Raw genomic sequence first — 18,692 nt, 5'->3', positions numbered from 1 at the left:
CAAGTTCCAACTCATGTACTCATGTAATCTACATTACTGCATCGGGTGACCCTGAGTGGGCCATTGCAACATCAACACCTCCCTGAAAGCACAAAGTCTAGCACACAGCTTCAAGCTTCTCAGCTATTATCTGGATGTGTACTTGACGAAAGTAGATCAAGGATTGCTTGGACGAACACAGAGAACATGATTCTTAAAATGGGGGGTAATAAATGAGACATGCATATGTGATATGATGTGCATTTTTTATTGCGGTAAATGGGAGTACCAATTTTGTCATGCAAGTGATTTTAGATTTGTGCTTTTATTTATTTTTGCAGGTTAATATTGATAAAATGACAAGAAATTATAACAAAATTACCCCAAAGATTAACCACATCTTTTTACACACAATTATTTTGGATATTTATTTATGGGCTTTTCTGTAAACAACAGTTGCATTCTTGCCTACATGTTTACAGGTGAACAGAGTATTATGGTATGGTAATGGTAAATTTCGGCTTCGGATTGCCCGTTAATAATAATAACAACTGAGCGCCGAGAGCTGTTCAAGCTGTCATATATTACTGCAGACTGCTTGCTGCAGTATTTTTTACGATGACATCATCCCCTTATCCCTTTTGAGGGGGTACCACGTGGTTGCTTGCCAAAGATGCAGCAAATTGCGATGCACGAATTAAAAAGAGACACATTTTAACTGTAACTATACGGGCCCGAAGCCTAGAAGAAGATCAACTGTAAACGGGATTTTACAGTTATTATTGTGACATTCGAGCCCGTTTTGCTTTCACTGAGCCTTTTAACAGTTGGAATGAGAGGCGTGGACTCTGATTGGCCAATGTCGAGGGATACACAAAATCAACCAATCAGATTGGCCGGCAGATTCAGGTGGTAAATCCTGATCCTGCCTCTGACTGTAACACGGCCCCGGAGCTCCGTGCACTCGTAGTGTATTTTTTTGTTGCCCTGCCTCGGTTGCTTCCCTTCCCCAGTGCCGCCATTAAAGCGCGTCGGCTTGGTGTTTGGGAGTCGGGGATGGGGAGGGGGGGAAGATGAAAATGACTTAAAGCGTCAAACGAGACGCCCGAGGGACGGGGATAGGGGGGTTGTTGCTCCGCGGTATGTATGAACCTTAAACTGCCAACTAAACGGCGCCCCAAAGAAGTAAATATGCGGTTAGTGTCGGCCAAGTGAGAGAAGCCCGAGTTCGGATTGGAGTGGGTTTCTCTGGTCTTGGGGGTGGGTGGGGGGGAGCTCGGAGAAGCCCCATTTGTTTTGGCTGCAGTGTGGAAACTGAGGAGTGTAAACACGGCAAAGGTAAGGGTTTAACCGATCTTCTTATAGAGTTGACAGGGGCCTCTCCAACGGTTAACGTTACAAAACATAATCCCGTAATGTTAGCAGACAGTCAGCTAGCTCGCCTGTAATTCCTGGCTGGCAACCGAACCAACGTAGCCTACTTGTCTTGTAAGATAACAAAACGGCTAGCTCGCTCCGCATGCATGTTAACCCGCGATATATCATTAGAAGCTAGTTTGTTAGTTACGCAAAGTTAGCTTGAAATGCGACTGCTCGTTTGAGTGGAACTGTTTACTTCAGCCGAGTTGTGTGCACGTAATGACACGCTAGTTACGACTAAAACATGTTGGACGTGGCGACCTCAGCTTGGGCATGGTTCCCGTGTGTATATTTGTATTTTGTTGTTGTTGTTGTTTAGCTTTACCTTGCAAAACACGCAGCTCTCTGGAGGAATCCTATCTCTCTAATGTGTCTGGGTGCCTCGCGGTGTGTTGGTAAACTAGGAGGCGTGGTGCACAGTCCAACCAACTCTTCCGTGAGCTGCCCCCCCAGCGACTTCACTTTATCTTATTAACTTTTTTTGTTGTTGTCTGGCAAATAATGTTGAGTGCAACTGTGCCTCGGATTCACGAATTCAGTTTCCGTGCATCACTAACGTTAAGTGTCTCGAACAGTCACGCGCCTCCCTGCTGGGTGTCCGGTTTCATGTGTCCTCTTGTCTCTTGTTACCCCGCTCGGTTGTAGGGCACATTCGCCTGGTGTACATAACTTACTGTATTTGTTTAAAGCCGGTGTCATGTTTTAAAAGCTCGGCGGTGATTCAGCGTGCTGCTTGTGGGTGCTCTAAACGTTGCACCTTTTTTGACGTTTGCTGCGAGTTAGGCCAAGATCACACACAGCAGTGTGCAGTTCTGCAAGTTGTTTGACAGTAAACGGCTGAGCGGAGCAATTTGCTGCAATAAAGCATGCTTTGTTGGGGTTTTGTGTAAGTGCATTATTGGAAAGATTTAGCACTGAACCCAGAAAGTTCAATGCCATGTTTGAATTCAGAAATATCTCTTTCAAGCGTATTGTTGATCACTTTGTTTTGGAGACGTATCTGCCTTTGAGCTATATGATATTTAGTTTTTTCATCATGTAGACATGACATCAACACGTTTTCTAAACCACCCTGTGTTTTTATCTCTTTATACCCTAGTGTACTGCTTGCTGTGTGATCTCCTTAAGAGTGGATCTGCCGAGCTGAGAACCACTCTGAACGGCAGGAAGCCTCCCTCGGCGGCGGTGCGACGATGACCGAGCTGGTTGCCAAGTGGGCTTGTGAATACTGCACATACGAGAACTGGCCGTCAGCCATCAAGTGCACCATGTGCCGCGCGCAGAGGCCCAGCGGGGGTGCCATCATTACGGAGGAGCCGTTCAAGATCAGCCCTGCTCTGGATGCCAGTCTGCACCAGTGGGACCCTGCAGGTCTCGGCAACAGCCCAACCCAGGGGGGCTCCAGCTTACTTATTTGTCCGGACTCCAGTGCCCGACCCCGTGTACGCATCGTTGATGTACCTGAGACTAGTAGCAAGTGGTCATGCCACATGTGCACCTACTTGAACTGGCCAAGGGCCATCCGCTGTACCCAGTGCCTTTGCCAGAGGCTACAAGCTCAACAACAACAGCATGGGCAACATGCAACCCATCAAGGACATCATACCCAGCAGCCACGCAGCCCCACAGAATCCCCCCAGACCTCAGGCTCTGGATGCCGCCCTGCTCCCCTGGCCACCACTACAGACCCCTGTGAGGAATACAATGACCGTAACAGGCTCAACACTCATGCACAGCACTGGACCTGCACTGCCTGCACTTACGAAAACTGGGCACTCAAGTGTGTGGTGTGCGACCACCCCAGGCCAAATAGTCTGCTCGCTGAACCCATCGAGCTGGCATCAGAGCCTGAGAGCCAACAACCTTCCTCAAAACTTAATGAACAAGACAGGGACAACCGGAGGGGCGTTGTTGGGCATGTGGTTGGGCAAGGACTGGGGAGTGTGGTGAGCGGGGTGGTGGGTTGTAGCAGCAGCCAAAGGAGGTCACCCCCAACCGCAAAACGGGAGTCAGAGGTGAACATGGACTTTCAGAGGATTGAACTGGCATCGGGAGCTGGGATCGGGAGCAAAGAGGAGCTGGAGGTGGATTTCAAAAAACTGAAGCAGATTAAGAACAGGATGAGGAGAACTGATTGGCTGTTCCTCAACGCCTGCGTTGGTGAGTGTCACTGATATATGATTTTATTGCATTGCATATTCAGCTTGTTTTTGTTGATTTTGTTATGTTATGAGGTGGGGAATGAGTCGACTGAATGATGTAAGGCAGGCCAACTATGAAATGGGTGACTGTGAAAAGGGAATTCCCAGAAATTGTGTGACTGCCTGATATGGTTTTACCATCAGCATTGTAATTGGTTGAAATCCAGTTTCTGTAGCCAAGTCAAGGGGATTCTGAGGCTGATATAATATAATGTACATGCTTAGAAATCCCCTGCATTCAGCGAGTGTGAAACCTACACAGTGTCCGACCACCCACACTGTAGACTGGTGAATGTGGAGTGGGATTTTAAGAACAACTAGAGATAGCTTTTTTTCCCCCCCTCTTCACTCTCACACTGCTATCTCACTCCTTCTCCTGCCTTTGCCATGGCTACGTAGAGTTTGCTCCGCACACCCACTCAACCTCCAGGCTTTTTTTCCTTATATGCCTCTTTGATGGATAATACTTCTGTGTTAAACCGAAAGCACACATTTACAGCCACACATGTATTTGCTATCCAAATAAAGCACTCTTATAGTCTTCTGGTTTTTCATGCTGCTACCTTGCTTAAAGCAAAGGGATAATCGGGTCTCAATGTCAGAGAAACACCACTGTAGTTAATTTGCCTCTGGTTCTACACTGGATCTATTACTGGGTGTGACAGGGTGGATTCCCTCGTGTCTGTGTAGCGTGTCCCCTTGGGACCAAGTCTTGTCTGATAAGAGTGTCTGATGTGAGTGGGTCTTTTCATATTCAAGTATGAGCTTTCCATTTCTGATCAGAAATGTCTCCATTGTCCTTTTGAAGGCCATGACATCCAAGTTGTGTCAGAAAGCCCTGTTTGCCAGCAAATCCATCACATTTAATTTCACATTTTATCTGCTTATTACTTCCTCGATTAATCATTTGGTGGTGGGAAAATTCACATTATCATTACCAGAGGACAAGTAGACATGCGTATTGTTTGTTTTGACTATTTATTTCAGCATTTAACATTTAGTTGTAGAGTGTCGGGATTATTTGCCCTCCTATAGAACAGTAGTATAGTCCTTTCCTATAGAACAAAAATAAGGTGACCTTAGTTAGCACATTATTTTTGGACAATGCAACATTACCCCTTGGCTCCTGAAATGACTTGCTGCTGGTTACACTATTGCCTCACCACATCCGTCAGCCATGACACAAGGTGATGATGATTCACAAGTATTTGATATCTCGGGTTAATGCTGATTATATAGCACCAATTACCTAGTTTGATGGAGTGAACGAATGAATGAGGTGTGAGCCAGCTGTAGTCTCAGAGAGCATAGAGGTGCGTCCATAGCCCAGTTGTGTTGAGGAGATTCAAGTGAGTTTGCCTGCCTTAGACGTATGGCCATCCGTGTTTGTAAACACTGACCTCAAAAGTTCTGATCGTTGCTCTAGTTTCCTTCCCTATAAATAGCATGGCCCATGCAACAGAAGTCAAAAATAGTGTGGATGACCCTAGATACTCTCCCTAAACCCATATAGTTTTGCTTACATGTGTGGTTACACCCATGCAGGAAAAGCATGAATGTAACTTAATCACATTATCAATGGCTCTGGATCATTTGTGTTTCTCATGAAGAAACATCAGTAAGCCAACATGTATAATACATAATAATACAATAAACTTGCATTCAAATAGAATGCTGTTAATGACACTTTTTAATTTTCTTGTTGTGCCATGTCAACATGTCTGTCATGAAAGAACACTGGATCCTTCTTATTTTATTAATGTGTGTTCTTGTAAATAGGGAAATCCCTGAAGAGCTTTGATTTTAAAGCTGTCTATCAAATAGGGATTGGGACTAGCGGGTTGATTGCATATAACATCCATCTTCACAACCATTAAAGGAGGAATCCGGTCATATTTGACCCCATTTTCGTTGTCCCTAGGGTCATCCCGACTTATTAGAAGCAAAAAAACAGATACAAATTGACTTGACCTAGCCCAAGATCTGTACCTGCCTGCCAGCCTTCCAGAATAGCTCAAATGCTAACCCATAGGGGCAAGTTTTATCTGCTTTTCTGGGCCTCAGAAAATAATTCCAAGACCCATGCAACACAGGTTGGGTCCTTATGAGCCACAACAGCGCTCGTTTAGCTCAAATAGTGTGGCGAAACGACATAAATATGTGTTTTTGCATGGAGTTACTCGCCTCAAATTACCCCGTAGCCATTAGCGGTAGAGTGCCGGGTGCACACTGTCTGGTTTTTGTCTGTTTTTTTGCTTCTAATAAGTCAGGATGACCCTGGGGACAACGAAAATGGGGTCAAAATGACCGGATTTCTCCTTTTAATGAGTCAGATTCAGCTCTCAATACTTCTTATGCAGTTCTGCCAATGTTGTGGGGTTTCAAGTGCAGGCCTCAGTAAGTCTCTAGAAATAAGTTTTAGCATCTTGAAACATACCGGTAACAAAATAGGGCAGCTTGCTACACTATTATGAAGGAAGTCATGACAAAAAATAGTTATTTATTTACTCTCAGGAACCATAAATATCGATCAACATCACTGTGAATCAACTGTTTTTCGTATTAAAGTTCTATTCATTGCTTTCATCCAAAGCAACAAACTAATTGGGTAAAATCCACACCACAGTAGAAAGAAATAATCTCACTTTATTTGTGCGTTATTACTAGCTGCTCTACTAGTCTCTGTGTGTGTCATCATGGGAAAATCTGAAGATAGATACCTACTGTAGAAGGAACTACCACAGAGGAACCAACCATGGAAGACGAAGTTACGAAACTCTACAGGCATTGTGAACAAAATGAAGTTGATTAAAATAAAGGGGGGTAGTGGGGGTAGAGGGTAGAGTAAAAAAAAAAATCAGTGTATTCCCAGCAAGGGCACTGGAAGTAGGGTGTAGGAAGTGGAGAAGGGGCCATTGCCCCCTCCACTGATTTAATCCCATCACAAGATGTCTCTGCTTGTTGAAAAAATGAAGGTCAAAGTAAATAAAAAAGAACTAAAAAACATCATATTTGCAGTCGGGGGGGAAATAAGAAGGCAGAGGATGGAGGTTCTGATCGGCGTAGTAAGCAGTGTTATTCACCTTGTTTCTATTGGTATATTGGTATATAAATCCTTATTGCGGTGGATATGCTTCATTTGAAAAAAAATATTTGATGCTACTGCTAGAAGATGCACATGGCTGCAAATAAAATATATTTTTTATTTAAATGTACATCGAAAAAATAGAGAGAACCTGACATGGCGATGTATCACCCACGAAGTGGCTTGTTGTGGTAGGTCAACGTACCCATAACAATAGACTTTGATACCTGATAGCTGTTGTTCACGCTGGAGGCAACCACTTTCCACGTTACTGAAAGAAAAGAACATGTGCTGTGTGGAGGACTTGGCCTGACCCATTCCCTTTCTTTTCTGTCCTTTAAGCGTACGCCTGCTTGCATATTTGTGCCATGTCTGTGTTCTCTAAAAGATCTGTGGGTACAGTACTGACGGCAGGGCTACAGGCACGCCCTCGCTAATGGGGTGTTTTGTGGAAAGTGGTTGTGATCCCTCTCTATCACACTGCACCACTATTGTGTAGTTTCTCTCCTCATCTCGCAGCGCTAGCCAGCTCCGCATGGCACAGCGAGTCCTTCCACCCACTCCACGTCTCTCTTGCTCTCGGTCTCACTCACACACAGATTGTGCAGCTGAGCATTGTGTGTGGTCCTTTTGACGCGAGAACAAAAGCTCAGCAGCGCTTTAATGCCCTCAAATGTACGAGAGAACACTGCACGGGCATTTACTGTATATGCTAGAAATGGAAACGTTTTGCCTGGCTGGGTGGCATTGACATTAATTTACACGTTGTGCCTTGATTTCATTTCATTCTGTCATAATAACACTTGTCAAACTAGTTTATTCTCCAGCGTTGGCTTTGTCTCACTGTGTTGCCGGTTTGAGCGCAGTAATGAAGGCTGGCATCAGCGTTGAAACCTTCTGAACTTTTCCCTTTTATCTGTGAGTGCTATTACATTAAAGCATGGAATAGACAAAAAATCGCATCAGATGTGTTTGAGGTCACGGGAGGAAAATGTTAAAGTTCATGGTCAAACATCCAAGCGGTCAATGTGTGTTTAAGAGGAAGATCGCTATCATTTATTGAGCATAACAACTTTGAAGCCAAACACTGTAGACTGTTGTTGGTGTTCTGCTGCACACAGTCAGATATGTTCCTGTAGTTTGTTTGTCTTGGTGAGCAGATCACTGTTTGAGTTTGTGTGCTGCTGGTTGACATAAATAGTTTCTGTCAGATGGTAATGTTTGCACTTTGGCTTAAAAAAAAAAGAAGAAAAAAGCAGACACATGCATCTGTCGGATCAAACGCATCCTTCAAGCCTAAGATCTAAGCCTGTAGATTAAGAGGGGAAAAACTAACTGACAGATTACAATGTGGCCCCCTATTGTCTTTTCCCCTTGACTTCAAAGTCAGCGGAGTCTCAAAGCTGTTACCACTGCCACAAAGATAAAGCACATTCTTGATCTTGAATATTTAATACTTTATGGTTGAGCACAGAATGTCCTCTGCACAAGGTTGGTTCACAAGATAACTACGTTTTTATACATCTTTTATGCACAATCATTAAGTGATTTTAACCACAGTGATCAACATGGTCAAAATGAAATCATTTTAGTGGCATGATGCAAACAAAACTAAACCGATGAACTCCTCTGTTTTACTTTTCAGATATTTTGATTTATATTAAATCAAAATATTTCCTAATTTCAAAGATGTATTAATGTGACCTTTTCCTGTCCTCTTTGCCTGAAAGGTGTTGTGGAAGGTGACCTGGCAGCCGTGGAGGCGTACAAGTCATCGGGGGGTGACATTGCACGGCAGCTAACGTCAGACGAGGTGCGCCTATTAAATCGGCCCTCGGCATTCGACGGTGGCTTCACGCTGGTTCACCTCGCCATCCGCTTCCAGAGACAGGACATGCTGGCTGTGTTACTCACAGAGGTCAGTGGAGGCATCCAAAGTGATTGTTGTCCTTTCAGGTATTGGCTGATGGAGAGGTATCTTTTGAATTCTGTTTACACTCTGACCACCCACTGGACTCTTGCACTTTAAACCCCTGTGCATGTTGGTTAATCAATCTGGATCATTCTGTGCTACAAATATAATATAAGTCTTTTCTCATTAATGTTGTTTCTCATGCTCCACCTGTAATAATTAAAAGGTGAAACAAAATAACTGAATCATTTAGAAACCATTCACAAGCTTTAAAACAGATTTAGGAGACCCAAAACTGCATTGTACAAATTGGAGGGTCTACGCTGGAAACGACACCCTTGGATTATGGGTATGATTGCAGCGGTGTGCGTTTCTGGGTCAGTGATGATGCAGCCCTTCCTTGTGAAGTCTCTTAATCTCAACATCCAATGAGATCAGCCAGGAGGAATCACAAGGGCAAAGGGTCTGTAGAGAGGAAAAGGGCTGGATTCAACCACACACTCCTCTGTCTGTGCTTGCAGGAAGTCTCCAGTGTGATAGCGGTTCCTGTTCCTAATTCATAATGATTTCATGCCGTTAATAATGTTCGATTATTATTTTATTTTTTTAAATCTCTGGTGTTTCTATGTAACAAGAAGTCTCACTCAGCTAATATGTGCTGGTTTTTCTGCAGTGTGTGTTTGTGTGTGTGTTTGTGTGTGTGCGCTGAGCTCTCTTGCCGTCAGCACTGTGATCCCAGATTATCTGTAAACACACCTCTCCTCCCACACTCGTCACTGTCCCAGTTTCTCTTCTGAGGGGTCAGTGACTAACCGCTGGCTCATGCCCCGAAAATGCTTCAAAGCTGACATCTGCTCGGACACCGGACGCTGATGCGTTTCTTTTCCTCGTCTTGTCCTAGAGGCAACTTGGATTAGATTAGTGAAATCAAACTGAGATCAGATCACCGAATCAACTATGCTTGAAAAAAATAATTTCACTTAGAGTCACGTTGTTGTTGTTGTTGTTGTTGTCCACCAGGAGGGTTGTCTTCTTTCTTTGTCCTTCCAGAAAGCAGTCGTTCTTTAATGCATGTGACACAGTTGGTTACAGCTGTTTTACATCAGTTAACATAGCTATATTTTTATCTTTTGTGGTTACTTGTGAAATATGACCTTCCGCTGTCGTTAGAAATACTCTTGCACAACCATCAGCCCCTGTCTCAGATACTCTTTTATATTTAGATTAAACTTCCTTCCCTTTCGTTCTCCTCTCTGCAGGTGTCCCAACAGGCAGCTAAGTGTATTCCAGCAATGGTGTGTCCCGAGCTAACGGAGCAGATCCGTCGTGAGGTGGCAGCCTCCCTTCACCAGCGCAAGGGAGACTTCACCTGCTATTTCCTCACCGACTTGGTGACCTTTACCCTCCCCGCAGGTCAGCACCACAAGCAAATATGCAAAATATCTGAGAACAATGAGCACGGAAGTCATAACATGAATTCCAGGAGCTGCCGAAGTGTACATTATGTGTTTTGTGTCGGGGGTAGCTGAAGAAAGCCAGTCTAGCCAGCCCCTCCGGCTTGCCAAGTGTGTGATAGAATGCTTGTTTTGTTTACTTGTGGCATATTAAATTGCTTTTTGTTCGGATGCTGAGGGGACATAATGCTACGGCTGTCTCTTTCCAAGACGGAGGCAAACTCTGGCTCACTGTTTGAGTATTGTTCCTGCATACAGAGTATGCCAGCCCGCCGACGATGCACGTCTCTCGTTCATGACGGCTATATTTAGCATTGCATTGCATAAAATTGCATGCATTCAGTACTTTTTGAAGTAAATTGTGTTGAACAGCTATTTAGGATCCAGTCTGTTGCTGGTAACAAAGCTAAGGATCTTTCTTATGTAGAGTCTTCAGGACAATGGCGACCTTGGCTTCTGGCCACTATAGAAAGTATTTTGTTCAGTTGCACAAAGTCACTGCATTCATTTATTCTAGCTGAAGAATAAGCCACTGTGTTGACAAGAGCTCCGAGCAGGCAGCGAAAGCAAGTGGTCATTGTGGAAAGTACGAAACATGGTGGCTTGAGTTGAAATGAGACAAGACGGAAAAAGATTCTAGTTGGCCTTCTCATTTCTGTTAAGTGTTATAGCCACTTTAAGAAGAGAACACATTCAAACATCTTCTTTTTGTTTGTTTTTTTGTGCCAGACATCGAGGACTTGCCCCCAGCGGTTCAGGAGAAACTGTTTGATGAGGTGCTGGACCGAGACGTACAAAAAGGTGAAATATTTGCTCTTATCAACTTCATGACTTCGTGTTGCAGTAACACCTATCACATGCTGTGCTTACATGTTGATGAGAGGGAGGGAAACCAGATCCAAGATGACACTGGTGGTCGGGCTTGGCAAACAGCCTCACAAACCGTGTACTATGATGGGAAGCCTGCCGAATACCGGCAGTGTTATATTACTTGTGTTTTCCCTCTTGCCAACACAGCGCTTTGCCTGCCTGCTCGCCACTCTGCCAGGCGGTCTGTCTTTGTCGTACGCACCAGTTGCGTCCGCGCTAATCAGCCTAATTGAGTTTTAGGGTTTTCTCTGATCCCCGTTGAATGATTGCACGACATCTCGGCTCACACACACAGATAAATGAATTGCTTTTCTGCGACACTTTCTTTCTTTAGTTGCATGGCTTGTTGTGATATCGTGGCTTCCAGACCTGTGTAAACATTCATATGTCAAATCTATTTTGACAGGTGTGAGGAGGCATTAACACTTTCCCAAACGGTCCTTTCAAATGCCAACTCCTTAAAACCCCACCAGGGCCTCCATACAACACACGTTTCTTACAAATACAATTTGTTATCTTTGGCATTAATAGTTGGTGCTTCTGAGGTTTTGTAAAGTGACACGGCACCCAACTTCTCCTCCCCTCTTGATCAGAACTTGAAGAGGAGTCTCCCATCATCAACTGGTCCCTGGAGCTCGGGACCAGGTTGGACAGTCGACTGTACGCCCTGTGGAACCGCACGGCCGGGGACTGCCTCCTCGACTCCGTGCTGCAGGCCACGTGGGGTATCTATGACAAGGACTCGGTGCTCCGCAAGACCCTCCACGACAGCCTGCACGACTGTTCTCACTGGTGAGGTCTGCACGCCGGCTCCAGGAGCACAGATTACTGTGTGTCATGGAAACCTGTGAACAGGATGGCATGCTGATTTGCACCTAGGCTCAGACATGGTCATACTGTGTTTAGCACAATGAATGACACAATGCGCACATCAGTAGATTGGACAGTACTGAGGTCAGCTGTGCTGATAAGTTGATGCTCACATGGTGGTTTTCTTTTCTTTTCTTTTTTTTTAATTTTTAATTTTGTTTGGAAAAGTCATCTTCCATCAAAATCAACAGCATAAAAATACAAATTTGGTATTTTCCATAGTCCTTTTCCTGTTTATGCATACAGGTCACATGGTGGTTTTCAAGAGAATGTTTTTAATTAGCTGTAACGCACACACACACACACACACATATAAACTGAATAAATATATGTTTAAAACTAAATTATTGACCATTGCAGCATTAGCAAAACACCCACGCCTCAGTCCTGTTTATCCTCATACTTTTAAGTGTTTTGCTTGAGGACATCAAAACAGCTGAAACTTGACAGTCAATGGTCTCAAGTTCTGTTTTTGTTTTCTTTAGCATTGCATGACCACGTTGGCACTTCGGACATGTGGTTTAGAGGTCGGGATATGTACCAAGAATCCAAAATCTGGATTGTCTGCTCATGCAGAGACCCGAGACTTTGATCTTGAAATGAGAGACTTTGACTCTGGATTTAGAGGAAATAAATAAACTCCTACATGAGTGTGAGGTGCACTGGAGCAACTTAAGACCCAGGATTAGTTCTATTGAACACGGCAGCCCGGTGTGACTCACGTCTAAGAAACTGTGGGGTTTGCAAGTGAGAAATTACTATTTAGATATAAGAGTAATTGCCATCCGACCTAAACCACACCAACCATGAATAGCAGTCACACGCCTTTGTGCACAAAGAGGTCAATTAATGTCAACAGACAAAACAGTATTTGTGTGTGTGTGTGTCTGTCTGGTCTGCAGGTTCTACACACGCTGGAAAGAGTGGGAGTCGTGGTATTCCCAGAGCTTCGGCCTGCACTTTTCCCTTCGAGAGGAACAGTGGCAGGAAGACTGGGCTTTTATCCTTTCCCTGGCTAGTCAGGTATATGTTTCTTGAAAGCAAACACACACATACATATGGAGGACAGGGGCTTGACATGCTGAAAATGTGACGCAATGAATTATGCAGGGAGCTTTACCGCTCTTACCTTCGTATACTTAATCAGTAATTCCCTCTCAAAGTGCATCCTGTCCATCATCGGCACTCTCTGCCTCTCACTACTCTGTGTGACCTCACTGACTAAGTATTTTGGGCGGGTTGTTATTATATGTGTTAGTATATCTGAGTGTGAAAGCACAGTAATTGTGTCAGCTTTCTATGTGTAAACAGCTTAGCAGAGGAAATGTAAAGTATTTAAGAATCCTTGCCTTGCAGATCACAGATATATATTCTTTTTTTAAACTAAACTATATTTTCCCCTTGTTTTTGTTTTGCAGCCAGGATCCAGCTTGGAGCAGACCCACATTTTTGTTCTTGCACACATACTTCGTAGGCCTATTATCGTCTACGGAGTGAAGTATTACAAAAGTTTCCGTGGCGAAACGCTTGGGTACACCCGTTTTCAAGGTGAGGCGTCGGTCGAGTGTTTGGACTAAATGTGCATAAAATGTCGAGTGCAGCTCCGTTCCAGTAGCCGTAGAAGGAATAGACTTCCTTTGTGAAATAACTCCAGCCTACATGTGTCTGCATAGTTTACATAGCTGACATTACTGCTCCTCTGAACTCGCAGTATTTGCTGTTCACAACGTGTATCAGGCTAGCGAGCGTCCTTCATTTCAGGATGTTTTAGTGCGACGCGATCTAAAATAAGCAGTAGTGGAGGAAGTACAGATGCTTAACTTAAATCAATGTAGCAAAAAATAAAAGTCATGCATTCAAAACTTTAAGCAAAAGTGTGTAAATCTAATCAGCATAGATTATGTTAAAATATAAAAATTAATTATGTAGAAAGTAGCCTGTGTTTTGCTATTACATATTTAAATGTGATGTTTGCGGATTGCTGCTGTATTTATCTCTATGTTGCATCTTTACTGCTGTAGATGTTTATAGTCATGCTGCTACTACTATATTTCTTAATATTCTATCACATCCTGTAAGATATTCTACATGTTTGAAGTGTTGCTGTCCTTTGAAAAGCACGTATCTCTAGCTGAGCCAAGAGGGTTTTAAAATAGTTCCATTTAGCTTAAGAAGTAGAATCATTTTCTCAAGCTATAAAGGAACACATCCTTTATTTTTATAAGAAACTAAACCAAATTTCAGAGATTTTTCACTGGATAGGAAGGGTATAAAAGTGTAATGAACTAATAACTACATCTGTCAGACAAATGTGGACTAAAAAGTAAAATATTTCCCTCCAAGATAGTTGAATAAAAGTACAAGGTTGCATAAAACAAAAGTACCTCCAATTTGAAGCATTGCGATATACTACGTGTGCTCCTATGCATTGATGGAATGAAACTCAGTAATGTACTTAACTACAAAGTGTTCCTTACATACACATGGAGATGTGTAAACCATCAGAAACACTTCTGAGAGCGTGGAGAGCCGGGACTACGTAGGAGTAAAACACAGCCTGGTTTCACTTTGTCTGCTGAGTAACGCTGTACAAAGGATGATGGAAGTGCTCACTTATGACCAACTGCTTGTGGTGAAGCCTGTCTGGTGGATCTGTTGCCAGGAGCCAATGTAAATCACACAGAGGGAGGTGTGCATATGGGCGCCTATAGAGAGGAGGAGAGCTCAGTTAAAGTGGTGACCAAGTAACCCAGTAAACAGCAGCAGTTACTGGAAGAGGAGAGTAGGCTTGTCAATTGTGGTGTCTGTTACAGTAGATTTTTTATTTTAGTTATTAATGTAATGACAATTTCTGTGATTAGTCAGTTAATCTAGTAACTAATTTATTGATTATTCAAAAGATTATTGTTATATTTAAAAATATTATTGTAACAAAACAATCAATTTACCCCGAATAATAACAAATGTAAGAAGATCAGAACCAGAATGACTGCCTCAGTACTCACAGTTCTGTGCCTCCAACAACTATCAAATGGCATTACTTCATCCTTATATCCTGTTAGACATTTGTGTGAAAAGATTATAACATTTTTTTTTTTTTTTTTGCAAAATTTGAAGAAATTCCCTCAATGCATTCCTGAGATGATTTTTTTTTACTTAAAACTAATTGTATGGTATGTCCTGAAAATGTCACAAAAAGGTCTGAAACATTTCATAGTGAAAAATGTCCTAGTATGTCAGAAAAATGACACACAAAATGAATTCTTAATCATTCTGAAACATTAACGATATATATAGTTTATATAGTTATATTTGCAGGTGAACTGCTCAGGACCCAAGGCAGTGCTGATTTGACTGCACTAGTATTTATAATTAAGGAGTGATGACACTGAAACAATGTTGTACAAGATGGTAAAGATGGTCACATGTTATAAAATGAATTGAACTTCAATGGACATCTCTGACCTTTAATCCACTCTGCTTTTCTCATTTAGATTTTCATAAAGACATCATGTTTTTCTCTGAAAATTATTCAAATAAACTCCTCTCTCTCCTCCTCCTCCTCCTCCTCCTCCTCCCCCCTGAAGGTGTGTACTTGCCCCTTTTGTGGGAGCAGAGTTTCTGCTGGAAGAGCCCCATAGCTCTGGGCTACACGCGGGGCCACTTCTCAGCACTGGTGGCAATGGAGAACGATGGTTTCGACAATCGCGGCGCGGGCGCCAACCTAAACACGGACGACGACGTGACCGTCACGTTCCTGCCGCTGATCGACAGCGAGAGGAAGCTGCTTCACATTCACTTCCTCTCAGCGCAAGAAGTAAGGCGTCCCCCCCCATTGTCCCTACACATCTTTGCCCTGAATTTGTCTTATGATTGATGCTTGTTGGTATTGTGCAGTTGGTTGAAGAGACAGTGATTCAGCAGGAGTGCATGATATCCTCTATTTAGACCAGTGAGATGGCTCCCCCTGATGGCCATGTTTGTTTCTCCTCCTCCTCCAGATGGGTAATGAAGAGCAACAGGAGAAGCTGCTGCGGGAGTGGTTGGACTGCTGTGTGACGGAGGGAGGGGTTCTGGTGGCTCTTCAGAAAAGCTCCCGCCGCCGCAACCACCCGCTCGTCACCCAGATGGTGGAGAAGTGGCTGGACGGCTACCGGCAGATCCGCCCCTGCGCGTCTTTGTCTGACGGCGAAGAGGAGGAAGATGACGATGACGAGTGACAAAACCGAAGCGTGGGCGAGGGGGGGGAGGCTGTCTGCAGGGGCCGGGGGGAGGGACTCCTCCTTCTCCTCTCTTAAAGTTTTTTCTTTATTTTTCTTTTCCTTTCCTTACACGGACAAACTGTGAAAGCCTTCAGGAGAGCACAGGGAACCATGAGCCCCCACCCACCACACTGCTACTCTTCTAGCACACGCAGGCACTCAGACAGACACTTAAAACACCTCCAACACTTTACCCGGACAAAAACTCAACTGCTGCGGAAAAACACAGATTGGGGAGAGAATAATGGTTTACAAATGCAAATGACCTTTTGATTTTTTTTTTTGATTTTCAAATGTAAAGGAAAAGGATTCTGTATCCATAGATGTAAATGCATGTGGTTGTTTAAAAAAATAGAGTATAAGGAAATATACCAGCATTGATTCAAATCAACACTTTATATCCATTCAGTGTGCGCACTGACAAAAGCACACTTCCAAAATTGATCTTTTTGATGTGTTTTATTTTCTTAGTTTAAGAGTTGGCTTGTTTAGCTTTTTGTTTTTGAATGGGCAGGGACAAAGCCAATAAATATCATTATCTTTAGAAAACCAGAGATTGTGTACTACTTAATGACTTAAATCCTTATTACTAAGCACTGCACATTTATTAAAACGTTTCTATATAAATACAGTATCATTGCTTGAATTAAGGTCGTATATGAAGCTCTTGAAAAGGGAGATTTTTCCCTTTACAATTCAAAGCTACACTAAGTTTTAGCACACAAGCATTCATGTTGGATCTTTGGGTTTACCTTTTTTTCAGACTGATTGGACTGAGAATTTGTGTGTGTGTGCGTGTGTGTGCGTGTTTTCTTCTCTGAACTTACTCTACATATTTATTGTTTGGAAACTTATATGAGCTTATAAGAGCTTTCTTCTGTATGTTTTTTTCTCTCCTCCTTTTTGTGGTTTTGTTAATTATTCTCTCAATCTCGATGAAGACACAGAAACACTGTTGCTGTGAAGAAAGAACCAATCACGACCATCGGTGAAAAGTTTACTTGCGTTGTTGCGTGCAATTTTAGTACCTCATCTGGATGCCTAAAATCTGGTGCTTTTTTTGGGGCAGAGGAGTGTGAGACACATTCAGTGTCCACATAGTCACGCTCATAGTGGTCTCCTACTTCCTCTTTGTCCCTTTTGTCCTCACAGCATTTGTTGTCATGGTCACCCTCATGGTACGCGTCAGGTCACCTCCTCTGTAACACCCGTTTGTTGTCACTATGTGAACCCATCTTTACGTTTTTGATTCAGTTTTAGTGAGACTGCAACATATAAAACCAAAGCTGACAGGAAAAAAAAACGATATTAAAAGTTGTTGTTACTTTTCTGCTGTGAATGTTTTGCATTTTGATTTTTCTTGACATTGCGTACTGTAACCTCTTTCGTGTTTCATTCAAGTCATATACGTTTTGAGCATCACCTGTATGTTGCTTTGTATTTATGCAATAGTTGCATTTGTGACTATGATGATTTGTGGATTTAGGCCTGATTTCACTATACAGAGTGTAACGCAATGAACAGGCAAAATAAGGAAAAAAAAAATAAAATAAAGGAAAACCTTTTTGAATGTCCAGCTAAGTGTTTTCCTGTCTGATATTCTTTATTGATTCTGTTATCTCATGTATCAGTTTATGCTCTGATTTACAGGTTATAATAACCATCTCATTAGATTTGTGTCTTTACATCAACTGTTATTTTTACAGTAATTCAATTATTCGGAGTTTTGGAAGCCTTTATAACTTAACTTGTGTCGAGGTTTCTAGCACCCTCTAGTGGATTTAAGATTTGTGACAATAATACAAGCAGGTCAATTGAAGGTCATGATTGAGTGAATTAACACTTTAACATATTTTGCATTTGTAAGTTGTATATGAAGATTTAATACATTGTTCATACATTATAATGTAATCATTATAATCATACATTATAAAATGTTATCATATTTTATGATATTTTATTATACAGACACAGGCCTTACATTGTGTTCTGAAGCATTTATTAACTGTTTATGCACAAGTTTAAATCATTCACTGACAAATGTCAGTATGGTATACCATACCAAAATAGCAGCACGGAAAAAGTCATCTTATAGCATGTAAAAAAGTCATAATATAGAATGTCCAAAAGATGTATTAAAAAAAGTCATAGTATAGCGTGTCGAAAAATATCTAAAGTTATATTACAGGTTGTCCAGAAAGGTTAAAAAAAAAGTCATTGTATAGTATGTCGAAAAAAGTCAAGAATGTTGAAAGTCATGAAGAAGTCAGTACTGTATGTTGAAAAGGGTTAGAGTATTGCATGTTGAAAAAGTTATAGTATAGTGAGCCATAAAATGTAAAAAACAATCAATAATCTATTTGACACATTCATTTTTTTTAATTAAATGCACATTCATATTATTTTTTTGAGGCTTTTATTTCTACGTCTTTCATTATTATTTAATGTTAGTTGAGTTATATATTTTTTCTTTACAATGGCATTTTTAGTGCTCCATACAGTGTTACCTGCAATAATAGATTTTTTTCTGCCCACTTTTTCTGGCAGCAGAAACAAGCTGTAAACATAACATCTGATATAATAATGGTAGTTTAGAGAAGGGGTTTTCAAACTTGAGGCTTTTGAAAAAAAGCAGAAATA

At 42.2% G+C, this 18,692-nt stretch overlaps 1 protein-coding gene across 2 annotated transcripts; it reads left to right on the top strand.

Annotated features, from left to right (window-relative positions):
• The first annotated feature begins 963 nt into the window (after window positions 1-963).
• On the top strand, window positions 964-17,626 carry zranb1b (zinc finger, RAN-binding domain containing 1b). 2 transcript variants are annotated; one of them, XM_084021891.1, is made up of 10 exons: window positions 964-1,317; window positions 2,498-3,558; window positions 8,415-8,602; window positions 9,856-10,009; window positions 10,780-10,851; window positions 11,514-11,712; window positions 12,693-12,813; window positions 13,209-13,338; window positions 15,378-15,607; window positions 15,792-17,626. In XM_084021891.1, the coding sequence occupies exons 2-10, from the start codon at window positions 2,592-2,594 to the stop codon at window positions 16,008-16,010; spliced, it is 2,280 nt and encodes a 759-aa protein (XP_083878017.1). In that variant the 5' UTR covers window positions 964-1,317; window positions 2,498-2,591; the 3' UTR covers window positions 16,011-17,626. The 2 variants fall into 2 exon arrangements, with proteins under 2 accessions (XP_083878017.1, XP_083878018.1); XM_084021892.1 differs by having other exon boundaries at window positions 968-1,119.
• Window positions 17,627-18,692: the final 1,066 nt, after the last annotated feature.

The sequence above is a fragment of the Eutrigla gurnardus genome, assembly GCF_963514095.1.
Source record: "Eutrigla gurnardus genome assembly, chromosome: 11".
Taxonomy (NCBI): Eukaryota; Metazoa; Chordata; class Actinopteri; order Perciformes; family Triglidae; genus Eutrigla; species Eutrigla gurnardus.
Note: the sequence above shows the minus strand (reverse complement) of the source record. Positions and strands in the feature narration are given on the sequence as shown.